Source organism: Micromys minutus, assembly GCF_963924665.1.
Source record: "Micromys minutus genome assembly, chromosome: 13".
NCBI lineage: Eukaryota > Metazoa > Chordata > Mammalia > Rodentia > Muridae > Micromys > Micromys minutus.
In genome coordinates, this window is record NC_137982.1 from 32248778 (window position 1) to 32262063 (window position 13286).

The following is a 13286-nucleotide window of genomic DNA, read 5'->3' on the forward strand; positions in this document are numbered from 1 at the left end:
CGAAAGCTCACCTCCAACCGAACACCTTCGAGCTATTTCCCAGTAAACCAGTCCCACTGAATAGATGTCAGCTCGCTTGAAGGACTCAAAGATGCTCACATTCATTGTATCGTCAAGCATTTCAGGAGCCATATACCTTCAGAAATGTGCACATTGAGCTTCGGTCAATGGCCAGTGGAACACCATTTTAATACATTTTGATTAAAAACATCAATTAAGGCTGCACATCAATGTCAAAGGAACATCTTAGATACCATAATAGGGTGAAATTTTTAAAATCACGGTTATTGAGACAACCATCATTTGTCAAACATTTTAAACAAAGCTATGTAATTCCACATTATGGGAGGACCAACATCAGCCTAGTACTGGGAAGAAATAAATTGGGAAGGTCAATGGGCAAAGCACTCAACAACAGAGCTCAACACTTCAAGAGTTTGCCATCATGGAGAGTTCTCTTCTGACAAGCAGGGGATGTCCCTCACCACAGGGGGCTCGATTGCCAATACAAGACTATGTGGTATCCCACAGATATCTTGTCAACGTAAAGAATTGTGTTACATAATATAGCCAAGCAAAGTATATCCTTATTCGAACAAAATTTAATGGAAGTCTTAAGACTCGCAGGACCTGACAGAGTCTTACTGTCAATACAGAGTTGAGCATTTCCTGAGACTATATATTCTTTAGGTTCTTTTCAAGCTATCAGGCTCCTCCAAAGGAAAGCAGCACCCAAGCCTTGCCTGAGTATCCCTGATGCAGGAATAGTATGATAAATGTTCTTATTAAAAAAAGAAGATAGGGGCTAGAGAGAGGGCTTGGTGGTTAAGAGCACTGGCTGCTCTTCCAGGGGTCCTGAATTCAAATCCCAGTAAGCACATGATGGCTCACAACCATCTGTAATGGGATCTGATGCCATCTTCGGGTGTGTCTAAGACAGCTATAGTGGAGTTATATATAATAAAGAAATAGAAATAAATCTTTTGAAAAAGAAAGAAAAGAAGATATGTCCATTAAGATTGCTCATGCTGAACATACTTCCCTGGAGGGATTCTGCCTACTTCCTAAGTCTACAGCAGACAGGAGGTGGCTTACATTCACTGTTCTGAAATCTTAATTGACTTAGAAATTCTCTATTCTCTATTCTCAGTTGCTTTATCATGTCCAGAAAAAAATAATCTGATTGTCGTGATTTCAAGGTCATGAGCTCTGGAAATATGAAAAAGTACCATGAAGCCTGGAACCCAAGGAAAGGACGTAGAATTAGACTAGCTGAGGAGCCACCTGCTGGTCAAACAAAGAAGCAGCCCAGCCATGCTGTGACTGATGAGCTGTCCCAGCCACAGATGTGTGAGTGCTCCTTTTACTTTGTGCTTCCCCCTTTGCTATCACATTCTGTCCCTCCCGTGGAAACTGTATCCAAATGCATAATAGGACAGGATACATTATTCTGTGAGACTAAGGGCAAGTCCTGCTATCGGAAAAAAAATTAAAAGCACAATATCTTTGTGTGTTAAGAACATAGACTATCACACAAATGGCTTTATTATATATGGTCCCTACCCTATCTATTCCAATGCACTGGTTTTGTGTGTGTTCTTTAAAACTCAAGCCTGTACAGCAAGCTCTGAGTTTCAGTTCATTGGAGATACTCAGGAGGGCTAGAGTTCTGGGGGGGGCATGTCTTTTTTTCCAGGAAAGACATCGTAAAATGTGTCACACTGCCATGGCATGTCAATTGTCTCTTTACCACTGCCCTGCCCTAGATTCTGCCCCAAAATGGCTACTTCAACGGGGCAAAAGGTCAATGCTCTGCCTTTGTAATCCCGCCTTGTGGTCACTGGTGTCTCCTTATCTCCAGAAAGACTTCGTGCTTTATTTTTTTCAGCCTGACGTTTTTGACGTTTGGACACACACATCACCATTGAAGCTTTTTAAAGCCACCAACAAAGTTCATCTTACCTCTTGGTCCCCACTTTAGGGTTCTGGGGTATGTCAATAGTGTTCATGACGGAATCATGTTTCACAGCCAGCCCCAAGTCAGCTATGGCACACGTGTCACATTTCTTCACTAGGATATTCTTTGACTTTATATCTCGGTGAGCAATAGCAGGCTTACCTATAAGGCATTAAAAGGTGTATTAATTTTTTCCCACTGAAGCAAATCATTTAGAAGATGTAGCTCAAATGTCACCTCTTCAGACACATCGTCTCTAACTGCACGCCCAAGTCCAGCAGATCTCTGAAGAGACAAGCAGTCCCCTCTTCAAACTCCAAGCTAAGGGAGGGCAGACTCTGACTCTGAGCTCAGGTCGTGCCAATCGGAGGAGCACCAGGTGACGGTGGTGAACATTGATAAGCAGATTTTTCAATAAAGAACTCACAGCTACTGCTTTGTGTGATTACAATAGGGCAAATGTTTTCTAACAACACATTTACTCAAACTTTTACTGCACTAGAATAGCAATTCCCCAAAGAGAACAGAAGAACCACTGTGTATCTTCGGGGTCATGCCGCCATTTCTTCATTTACCTCAACCAAATAGGAGACAACTAGGATAAAGAACATTGTGAAAATTTCAGACAATAAGCTAGATATTTAAAGGATTTTCGAAAGCATAAAACAAAACTGCTATTTTTACTTCATTGCATTAAAAAATGTTATAAAACATTTGGAAGTTGCTACTCACATTAATATTTAATTGGCTAATTACAGTTCCTCGAGGTAAACATTTTTTTTAATTTCTCAATGAAAAGTTTTTGATATAAAAATTGTTAATAAATATAACCTACATTTGCCTTAAAACTTTTGGAATTTTCAATAATATTTTAAGAGTATAAAGAGGTTATAAACCCACTGGCCTGTTTAAACTTGAGAGTCAGTTTCCTGGAGGCTCAGTGAATTGACAAGTCAGGGGACATCATTTGGCCTTCACATATGATAATCATAATTTTTAAATATTTTTTGTCCCAGCTTCCCACACTCAGCTTCCCCTCACAATCATGTATCTTTACCAGTTACATTTTAATCAAAAGCAAGCATTTCTATCACCTGCAATCTATGACTATATTATTGCCTAGGCCACCAAACCAAGACCTCCAGGTATGCAGTCTAATGGCATGAATGGAGCCACTGAGAATGAAAACACATCAGGATTATCATGTGTGGTGCTGAGACTGTGGGAAAGTCACTTGCATCATGACAAGAACCTCACTTTTATGAAGGACTTCCACTGTTCCTCTGCATTTGATGATGGTCAAGAAGTAAAGTCAACACAAAGAGCAGCTTTCTGAAAGGCAGTACATACCTTGAGTACCCACGATCTCCATGTGTAGGTGAGCCAGCCCACTCGCTATTGAAAGGGCCAGCTTGACCATTCCAGCCACGGTCACTATGTTTCTATTCAAATAGTCATATAAGGAGCCTTGTTCATGATACTCTGACACAAGCCAAAGCTGAGTCCAAGTTCCATTATCTGTGGAGAGAACATCATTTGTGGTTGGAAACGTTGAGAAAGGAAGAAAAAGTACTTTTGACTATTGTAGATGTGGGTATGGTGGAAGCTTCCATCGAGACAGGAAATTGTGAAAGGTAGTCCTAACACCTGAGTGATACTCCCCCTGTTTGCTTTCAGCAGTCATTGCTGGTGACAGTTACTGCAATCCATGACCTTCTGAGAGAGGCACTGTGGGAGAAACTTCTGAGAGTCAACTCGGGCCTCAGTGCAGTCTTGTCTATTACTATAAAGCCTTTAAGAAAAATTAAAGCAATAAATCCAACAGATTTACACCGCAATTATTACCATGAGAGCGCTGACATTCTAACACAAAAGTGAAGGTTCTTTTTTATTTAATTTTTCAGGAAATAGTAAATGTGTAAACGTCACACATAATTTAAACATAAATTTTGCTTTTGGATAAGAATGTAGCTATGGCTGCATCAAAGTTCTTCATCATATTAACCTGATTAAAGTTCCAGTTTGAAACCTGACAGGGTTGAATTTCTTCACTTCTGTCTGCATTTCCTTTTTGTGCAATAAAATGAGACCAGGCTTTGTAGGAAGTGGAAAGAATCAGAGGTAATCCACCAGCTACATCCCTCCCTCACAACCCCTGCATATGTACAATATTTTAGAGTACTGCCTTTAAATATCATATAGGTCATGATCTGTTTTGCTCCAGGAAACTAAAACAACTGACAATTGTTATCTGTCAGTGTTAAACTTCAAATTCTGAGTATATATAGTCAAACTAACAATAATATAGCAAACCCCACTGATAACCTCTTAACGCATTCTTACACAGTCTAGGGGGACATATGCTGAGATCTGGACACCTGCCTGGAAAGCATGTGACATAGAGGACAAACCCAGCTGGTAAACAACAGCCATTCGAACTCCAATAACATCCCACTGGCCAGCCCCTCCACATTCCAGAATGTTCTAGAACTTCCATGACCAAGGGTGACTGAAGACATGAAATCGAGACTAATAGGTTTTCCTGAAATTGGTTCCAGATGCAGATGGCTGGTTCCTGTCCAACACAAGTTATCGAGTAGTTCAAATATCAGCCTTGATGCATCATGATTCTACCCCAATCACTTGCTGCCAAACTTTACTTTTTAGTTATGTGCATTTGCACGTGGGAAAGGAGGATTTTCTTAATAAAGAAGATGGAATTGTATGTGTTTTCCTGAGACACTGGTGATGATGGCCCAACATTGCTGCTTGCCCACCCTGGGGGACCGGACATTACCTTTGTTGTCAGCTGCGATGAAACCAAGGATATTCTCATGTCTCAGCATCACCGTCTGATAAATCTCCGCCTCACGGAACCAAGATCTCTCATCTCTGGAGGAGAATATCTTCACAGCCACATCTTCTCCACACCATCGCCCATGCCACACTTCCCCAAAACGACCTTTTCCTACGATTTCTTGAAGTACTATTGTCCTTGCAATTGTTCTTTGAACCAAAAGAGGCAGGCCTAGCCAAAAAAATGGCAGAGTGATCATTCGAACAAAAGTCACAATGACGGTCGCTGTTACGTGAAAATTAAATTTGTAGAAATAAGCATCATTACAGCGAACTGTAATGCCAAGCATGATCTATAAAATGTCCTAAGTTATTAATTTTTTATCTTATTCACAAATAAAACTTTTAAAACACATCCTGTTGCTGCAGATATCTGATTTCTAAGAACTGTGTCAAATCCTGCTAATTTCTCACAAAGCCAGTCTAACTCAAAGGAAGCCATGCATGGCTAACGTTTGCAATGCATGGCTTCTGGGAAAACCATTCCTTGTGATATTTTTTCAAAAGAAAATTAAAATGTACATGTAAGAGATCAAATTCAATGACAATGTAAGATAAGAAAGCTACCCTAAAAATATGTTTCTGAGAAATAAATACAAAGAAACCATGTTCTTTGTATATGTATAACGCTCATCATCTTTGTTGTGGTTGTTTTGAGATGAGACGGGTTCTTACTGTGCATCCTGGCTGACCTGGAAGTCACAATTCAAAGCAAACTGGCTTCAAAGTCCCAGAGACCTGTCTGCCTCTGCCTCTCAAGTGCTTGGACTAATGGCACATGGCACCAGGTCCGGGCTGGTTGTAGTTTTAAAACAATAACTCTACTTCTAAAATTCTATTTCATAGAATTAACAAATAATGTAGAGACTCTATGCAAAATTATAGAATACATTGTTATTTATACTAAAGAAAAAGGGAACCTTTGAAATGTGCAACATGGTGCAGATGTGCAAGCAGAGAGACATCATCTAGTCACTACAAGCACCTTGCTTAACTTCTGCGAGCGTAGCTCTGTTCTCTAGGAAACAAGACAATGTAAGAGTTAAGATAAAGATTTCCCAGCTAGCATTGTTCCTGGCAGGATGCGTGATCAAAAATGGCCGCCCTTGTAACATTACTGCAACCTCAGAATGGGTCACATAAGATTAACACTGATAGTGCTGTTAGTAAAGGTAGTCCGGTGACACTGGAAGCTACTTCGCTACACTGTTCGTTGAAAACAGGGTAGGGAATTTTATCTCTATGAGTTTGTAGCTTTTCAAAGTATTGATAGAAAAGAAACTGAAGCACATGATGGAATCAGAGTGAGTTATAATAGTCTCTCTTCTCTTCTTGGTTGCTGTATTTTCAATAGAAGATCCATGAGAAGGTTTTGTCATTCCTACAATTGTATTGAGATAGTTTAAAAGGCTACAGCACGAGTGTATTCAGAAAATCAGTGTGGTTATTGTCATTGTCCTCAGGTGGCTGAAGAAAACAATGCCCACATGGCTCCTCTGCGCATTGTCCCCTGCTCCAAGAATGAGCCAGTGTTTACACAGATGTTCTCATCTCCAGTAGAACCACCCACGATAGGCACAGACTATAAATTCACTGGTATGAGCCTCAACAATTAGTCACCAAGCCCCACAGTCCAAAAGTTCTTTTGGGACCATCTGGTTCAGCCTCATCATCTATCGATGAGAAAATTGGAGCCTGACAGTAAACAGACCTAAAGAGAGTCTGCTGCAGGGGGAGGCTGGCCCAGAATGCTTTGTCCTCCAGAGGAGCCAGACCTGTGCTCCTCTCTGTGAGCAGGAAGACATTCCATCATAAATAACCAGGGTTATCTTTGTAGGCTTCACTCAATGTGTTTGGCACAACGTGACACTAGCAAGCCAAATCTCAGAGTCACCCCTCTCCGCATCATCACTGACAAAGAAGGGAACCAGTAAAGTTCTCACACTGCAGTTGATGCAACACCCAATTGGTAGACAAAGAACATGTGCGGGGGTCAGTGGGGTGAGCAGGGTGAGACAGGAGAATGAGAGCTGCTTCACAAATAACGAAATGAATCTCAGCTGGTTTTGAGCTATACACCTCCAGGCTGCATTTGAACAGAAACTTTGTCTCTTGCTATGAGTCCATTTTAATCTTTTCACCATGGATTATAGAAAGCTGATGTCTGGCTTGTGTTGCCTTCTTTCAGAATGCTATACAGTAAAACAAAGAAGCAGGCTCCCCACTTCCTTAAAAGCTGCCTGAGACAAAGCTCACTCTCAAGTGGAGTCCAATAAAACATCGTTTATTTTCACTTTGTAGGCTCTCCATCTCTTTGAAATTTGTCCCTGACCTGGCCATGGATAAGCTTTGTAATCAGGGTTTTTCAATATCTGACAAAGCTGCCTCAGATCCAAGGTCACCAACCAATTGAGAATGGCAGAGAAGAATCAGGTTGGTCCAGTCTCCTCCCCACAGGCAAGCTATTGTGGCAGAAGCACTGCTGATAATAAACCTGTTCTAAGATGATCAAAGGCGTGTGCTTTTATATAGGGGTCACTGCCAAACAACTGTGGCTATACAATATGCCTAAAGCCTGTTCAAATTTGTCTTTAAGGAAATTTATCCATAAGCAGAGCCTGGTGATGCCGATCTACAGATTGAAGTTAGGGACACCTTGACAGCACCCTGTGCCACACACACATATGGTAGATAGATAGATAGATAGATAGATAGATAGATAGATAGATAGATAGATAGATAGATAGATAGATAGATTGATTGATAGACAGACAGACAGACAGACAGACAGACAGACAGACAGACAGACAGATAGATAGATAGATAGATAGATAGGCAGGCAGGCAGGCAGGCAGGCAGGCAGACAGACAGATAGACAGACAGATAAAGCTTGGGGATGCAGCTCATATTAAGAACACTTGCTCAGCATGTGAGGTATGTGGTGCTGGGTTCAATCTCTGTTACAAAAACAAAAAGAAAGAAATGATCTGGGTTTGGTCATGTTTTCTTCTTCCTTTCATAAAATGTCCTAGAACAATCTCAAAGGGAACAGTTCAGAAGCCGACATATCCATATCTGTGCCTGAAACACAGTTTAAAAAAAATTCAAAAATGTAACATGATTTTTCAAAAATGTTTATTGTTGCATGTATAATACGTACAAATACATAAATACAACCTGATGGCTGCCTTTGGTGTGTCTGAACTTGGGGTCCCCCTGAGATTTGGTGGCTTCATGAGATTTCCCCCTTCCACATTAACATGGTATTGGTATTGTCCCTGTTCTGGCCTTGTTTGGGCAGCCAAGTGGTTGGGGTCTCACAGGTGAAATTTCCCTCCAATTCCAAGAGGCACAATCTCACAGAAGGCTTCTTGCTTCTTTACCTATTACAGTCTTTGCCTTCCATCTTCTGTGATGTTCCCTGATCCTCAGGTATAAGAGCTGTGGTGTAAGTATACACTCTGGTACCAAATGAACAATTGTTTTATGAAATTTGAACAACTATGGCTCTCTGTAATGGTCACCATACGCTGAAAAAAAATAAAAAATACCTTCCTACAGTAATCTACACTCATCTGTGACTGTGCCACTTGTCAAAATTTTATATTTTCTGCTCAACTCATGACTTTTTCCTATAAAATATTAATTGCATTTATTTATTTGTGTATGGGGGAAGAATAAGGAGTGTATGTTTAAAGAACAACCATTGAGGATCGGATCTCTCCTCCTCCCATGTAGCTCCTTGGAAATGAACTCAAGTCTTCAGGCTTGGTGGCAAGCACCTTTAGTCAGTGAGCCATCTTGCCAGCTCATTACTCCTTTCTTAAATGACACACATAGTTGTCTGCCTTTTAATCTGTTTCAGTTTACTTGGAGAAGAAACCTTTTGTCAGATTCACTCCACTTAAAGAGTATAAAAATAAACAAACACCATGACCAAAATCAACTTGCAGGTAGAAAGGGTAAATTTGTTTGGCTTATACTTCCAGATTACAGTCTGTCTTGAAGGAAGTCAGGATAGAAACCTGCCTGCAGGAACTGTGGAGAAACATTCCTTGCTGGATGACTTCCTGGCCTATTCTTATCTAGCTTTCTTATATCATCCAAGAACATCTGCCCAGGGATGGTACTACCTATAGTGGGCTATGCCCTCCTACATCAATTAGCAATCAAGGCAATTAATTTCCCCATAGAAAGAGCCACAGGCCAACCTGACCTAGGAAAATTTACCACTGGGGCTTCTCCTTTCAGATGGCCTTGGTTGTGTCAAGTTGACAATAAAAACTAACCAGAATGCCTCCTAACATCACCAAGGGATCTAAAAGGATTGTGTGGAAAGTAAGCAGAACATGGTACAGTCCTTTGAACGTCATAAAGAAATGTGTTTGTCCAGTGGTGATGGCACGTTCCTTGAATCCCGGCACTCACGAGGCAGAAGCAAGTGTATCTCTTGAGTTCAAGACCACCCTTATCCACTGAATTAGTTCCAGGAACACCAGGGCTACATAGAGAAACTGAGTCTCAGTAGACAAACAGAAAAAAATATATTCTTATAGAAATTAGGCATAAATCAGACTTCTTTGTGTCTGGATGTTACCAGCACTCGAAAATTGGGGGTACAGTAGGCCTCACCGTCTAAAGAAGCAGAGTTTGAATATTGAGTAATATTGTTTTTCAGTTAAAAAGGTAAGCCAGATTTATATGTTCTATAATGGCAGGACTTTCTTGGTTTTCTCTTTTAAACATGTCACTTGATGTTATAATGATGGCCTAGGCCATTAGACTTCTTCGGTCAGCAAGATGTTGTTCCTTGTGGATGCATCCAAAGCACTTCCTGTTGAATGTGGGTGCCGTATGAATATGATGTGGTTTCCCTCCTGCCTCTATAACAGTGTCTGCCTAGCTGCTGCTCACACCCACCAGTGAGAGAGGTCCTCAAAGCTATGTGTTTGGTTTGGATTGGTTTCCTATCATTTTTTTTCAAGGCTAGGATTTGCTACGTAGCCCAGACTGGTCTCTAACTAGGGAGACTTTGACTACATACTCTCTGGTACGTTTATTACAGATAGGTACCACTGTCCCTGGCTGGAGAAAGACACTGTGATTCTTCTAAAGCAAAGAGCTGTAAGGGCGTAGGAAGTGGCTAGGCTGGGTGTATTCTTGGTCATAAGTCGAAGGATTTCTGGAAATTCAAATAGGAAGAGAGGAACCCCTATTACTTCGGGGAAATTCTGCTCTATTCCTATACTCCATGATGTTTTGTGCTATTTAAAAAGTCTCTTCTACTCTGCAATGTGGTCTGGACCTCAGAATCTCTTCCTCAGAGGAATCCATTAAAGAAGAAAACATAACCTTAAGCGGCAGAGCCAGCCAGGGGTACCATGAACTTCCTTCTGGCTCCCACTTTTGGGCTTCCAAAACATAATGTTGATTTAATTCCAGGGCACTCCTGTTAGCTTCGGAAAGCACATCCCCCATGGGACACTTATGGATCCAGAAGGCATCCTGGGGTCACAAACAAGTGTTCAGAGGAAGACTGCTTTCTTAACTAATTTCCCCAGGCTTAACAGATTTAAACCCAACACTCCTAACTGCCTTATTTCCACTAAACAGCCAGGAGTGTGGTGGTGATGGCTCTAGTAATAAAGAAAAGAAGTTGGGAACAAAAGGAAAGTCGCAACAAATAAATAAGAAACCAAATCCGACGAGGTAAAAAAGAAAAAAAAAAAATCAACATGTCCCAAGAATTTTGAGACAGCAGCAGAAATCAACTGAGAATTCTACAGAAAGATATTAATGAAATAAAAGTACATTATAAGTTAAAGCAAAGAGATAATACAATGATATGTCAATGACCTTCATGATGATATGTCTATTTATTTTTATAAAAATTGGTTATTCACTTGTTTAACTCTGAGTTCAATTCTATGTGGAAAACGTCATATGAAATCTGCATGTAAAATAAATATCCCAACTTAAAAAAAAAAAAAAAACTAGATCCAAAATAACTGCAGTGGACATCTAAGAAGACATCAGGACAGTTTTCTTCTTTATTCAACACTACCCCTCCCCCTGTTTAAAGTGGGATTTTAAGTTCTTTTCATACAATATATTTCTCCTCCCTCACCTCTTCCATACTCAAATCCATGTCTGTCCCCCCACCCCATCTTTATCTTTCTATGTTTGTGATATGTGTGCATTATGGTGTGTGTGTGTCTGTCTGTCTCTCTCTCTCTCTCACCAATAAGGGAAAGAGCAGAGTGACAAGGGAATTCATGGAGGGACAACTAATCCTAAAGGCTCTTGAAAAACTATAAAGACACCTACTACTGTAGACTATTGGCATGCAATCCTTCAAGCAAGTTCTCTTCACGACTTCATTTATCCTGTCCCTCTATGAGCGCTTTAGCTGATGAGTTCACACTGGAAACTTTTATCGGAACCACTGTTCATTTATTTTTCAACAAGAGCGTGCTTACTGAACACATGCACATACCAGAGCCTGAGCCCGAGGCAGTGGCGTCATAGATCAGATCTTTGAGTGTTTTTCCAGCGTTTACAAAGCTATACTCCGCCAGTGGTTCCTCCACATTGTGTCTCTTCGTCTTTCGGTAGGGACACTGGCGGTCCTGGCAGGTCCATATCGTAAGCATGGCTGCTATAGACAGAAGGCAAACGGGCACAGTGATAACAACCGTCAGCTCTGTGGGGCCAAGTCTGGGGGCATTTGGAGATGCTGCAGTTTAAACAAGAAAGATGAAAGAAACCGTAAATCAACTCATGAAAATGCTTTTTGACATTTTTAAAGATATTTTTTCTATCTATATATTGTTAGAATTTGTTTGCAGTGATTTTTGGAGAGTTTTGTAGCAATTCTAAAACCACAGATTATTTTACATTTTTGAGACAAGGTCTCATGTAGCCCAGGTTAACCCAAAAATGGCCTTGAACTTTTACTATTCCTGCTTATACCTCTCCCATACTGGAATTATAGGCATGTGCCATAAGACATAATAATATATGCATATGAAAATTTCACAATAAAACCCATTTATTGCTTTATATGAATGTTAAAAAAATGGTTCAAAATTACTAATATTAGACCATGTTTCAGAAACCCAAGTAGTGTCAACAATATGCTATTGGTGACTACAGTAGAATATGCATCCACAAAAGTATGGATCTAAATTTATTGGCAAAGGCCACAGTACAAGCAATGATAAGTACAAAGTGTGAGCTGCCGGCGGCTATCACAATGGCTGTGGCAGGCAGAGTAGGATTATGGAAACAACTAGGAAAATTTGAAACATCCTCCAAAATATTTGATAATTTTATTTTTATCGTTTTCTCTTTGTTATTCAACATTCATGTCCTTACAGCAAACCCATCTATCCATTCATTCATTTCACAAATAACCCAAGAGAGAGAGCTGGGTCACCGCCATCAGGACTCAGGGCCTGCCCACAGACACCTGAGTACCCAGAGGAACGTCAGAATCGCTCTCCCACCTGAGCCCATGGAAACCAAGCCTAGTCACCACCACCAGAACTCACTGTCTGCCCACAAAGAGGCAAACAGCCAGAAGCAATCTCCTTCTTGAGCTCACTGGGCCTCAGACCCACAGGACAGACAAGCTCCAGACAGAGACAACAAGATCAGCTAACGTCACAGATAACAAGATGGCAAGAGGAAAGCACAAGAACCTAAGCAATGGAAACCAAGAAACATGGCAACGTCAGAACCCAGTTCTCCTACCACAGGAAGTAATGGATTTCCCAACACACCAGAAAAACAAGATATGGACTTAAAATCAAACTTTATGATTATAATGAAATTCCTTGAGTAGCACATGAATAACTCCCTTAAACAATGACAGGAGAACACACATAAACTAACCATTCAAAGAGCTATAGAAAAGCACAACCAAATAGGTAAAGGAATTGAAAACAAAAATAGAAACAATAAAGAAATCAGAATAAAAGACAACTCTGAAAATAGAAAACCTAGAAAAGAAATCAGGAGTCATAGATCCAAGCATCACCAACAGACTACAAGAGATGGAAGAGAGGATCTTAGGGACAGAAGATAACACCAAAAACATCAACATAACAGTCAGAGAAAGTGAAAAAATCAAAAAGCTCCTAACACAAAACAGGACAGCCTCTTCAACAAATGATGTTGGTTCAACTGGCAGTCAGCATGCAGAAGAATGCAAATTGATCCATTCTTATCTCCTTGTACAACTCAAGTCCAACTGAATCAAAACCAGGTACACTGAAACTATTAGAAGGGATGTGGGGAAGAGCTTAGATCACATAGGCATAGGGAAAATTTTCCTGAACAGAACTCCAATGGCTTATGCTCTAAGATCAAGAATCAGAGTGAGATAACCCAGTCACAAAAGAACAGACATAATATGCAGTCACTGATAATGGGTTACTAACCCCAGAAAGCTCTGAACACCCCAAAAACA

The 13286-nt window shown here is 40.5% G+C and overlaps 1 protein-coding gene across 1 annotated transcript in view; it reads right to left on the bottom strand.

Moving 5' to 3' along the window:
- ACVR1C (activin A receptor type 1C) overlaps window positions 1–13286 on the bottom strand; it is a 76196-nt gene that overhangs the window by 6163 nt on the left and 56747 nt on the right. Inside the window, exons 3-7 of the mRNA XM_080927269.1 lie at window positions 11310–11549; window positions 4755–4985; window positions 3308–3475; window positions 1963–2119; window positions 12–136 (exon numbers count right to left, since the gene is read on the bottom strand). Of these exons, the coding sequence (XP_080783395.1) occupies window positions 12–136; window positions 1963–2119; window positions 3308–3475; window positions 4755–4985; window positions 11310–11549 (921 nt within the window). The remainder of the gene's footprint in view (window positions 1–11; window positions 137–1962; window positions 2120–3307; window positions 3476–4754; window positions 4986–11309; window positions 11550–13286) is intronic.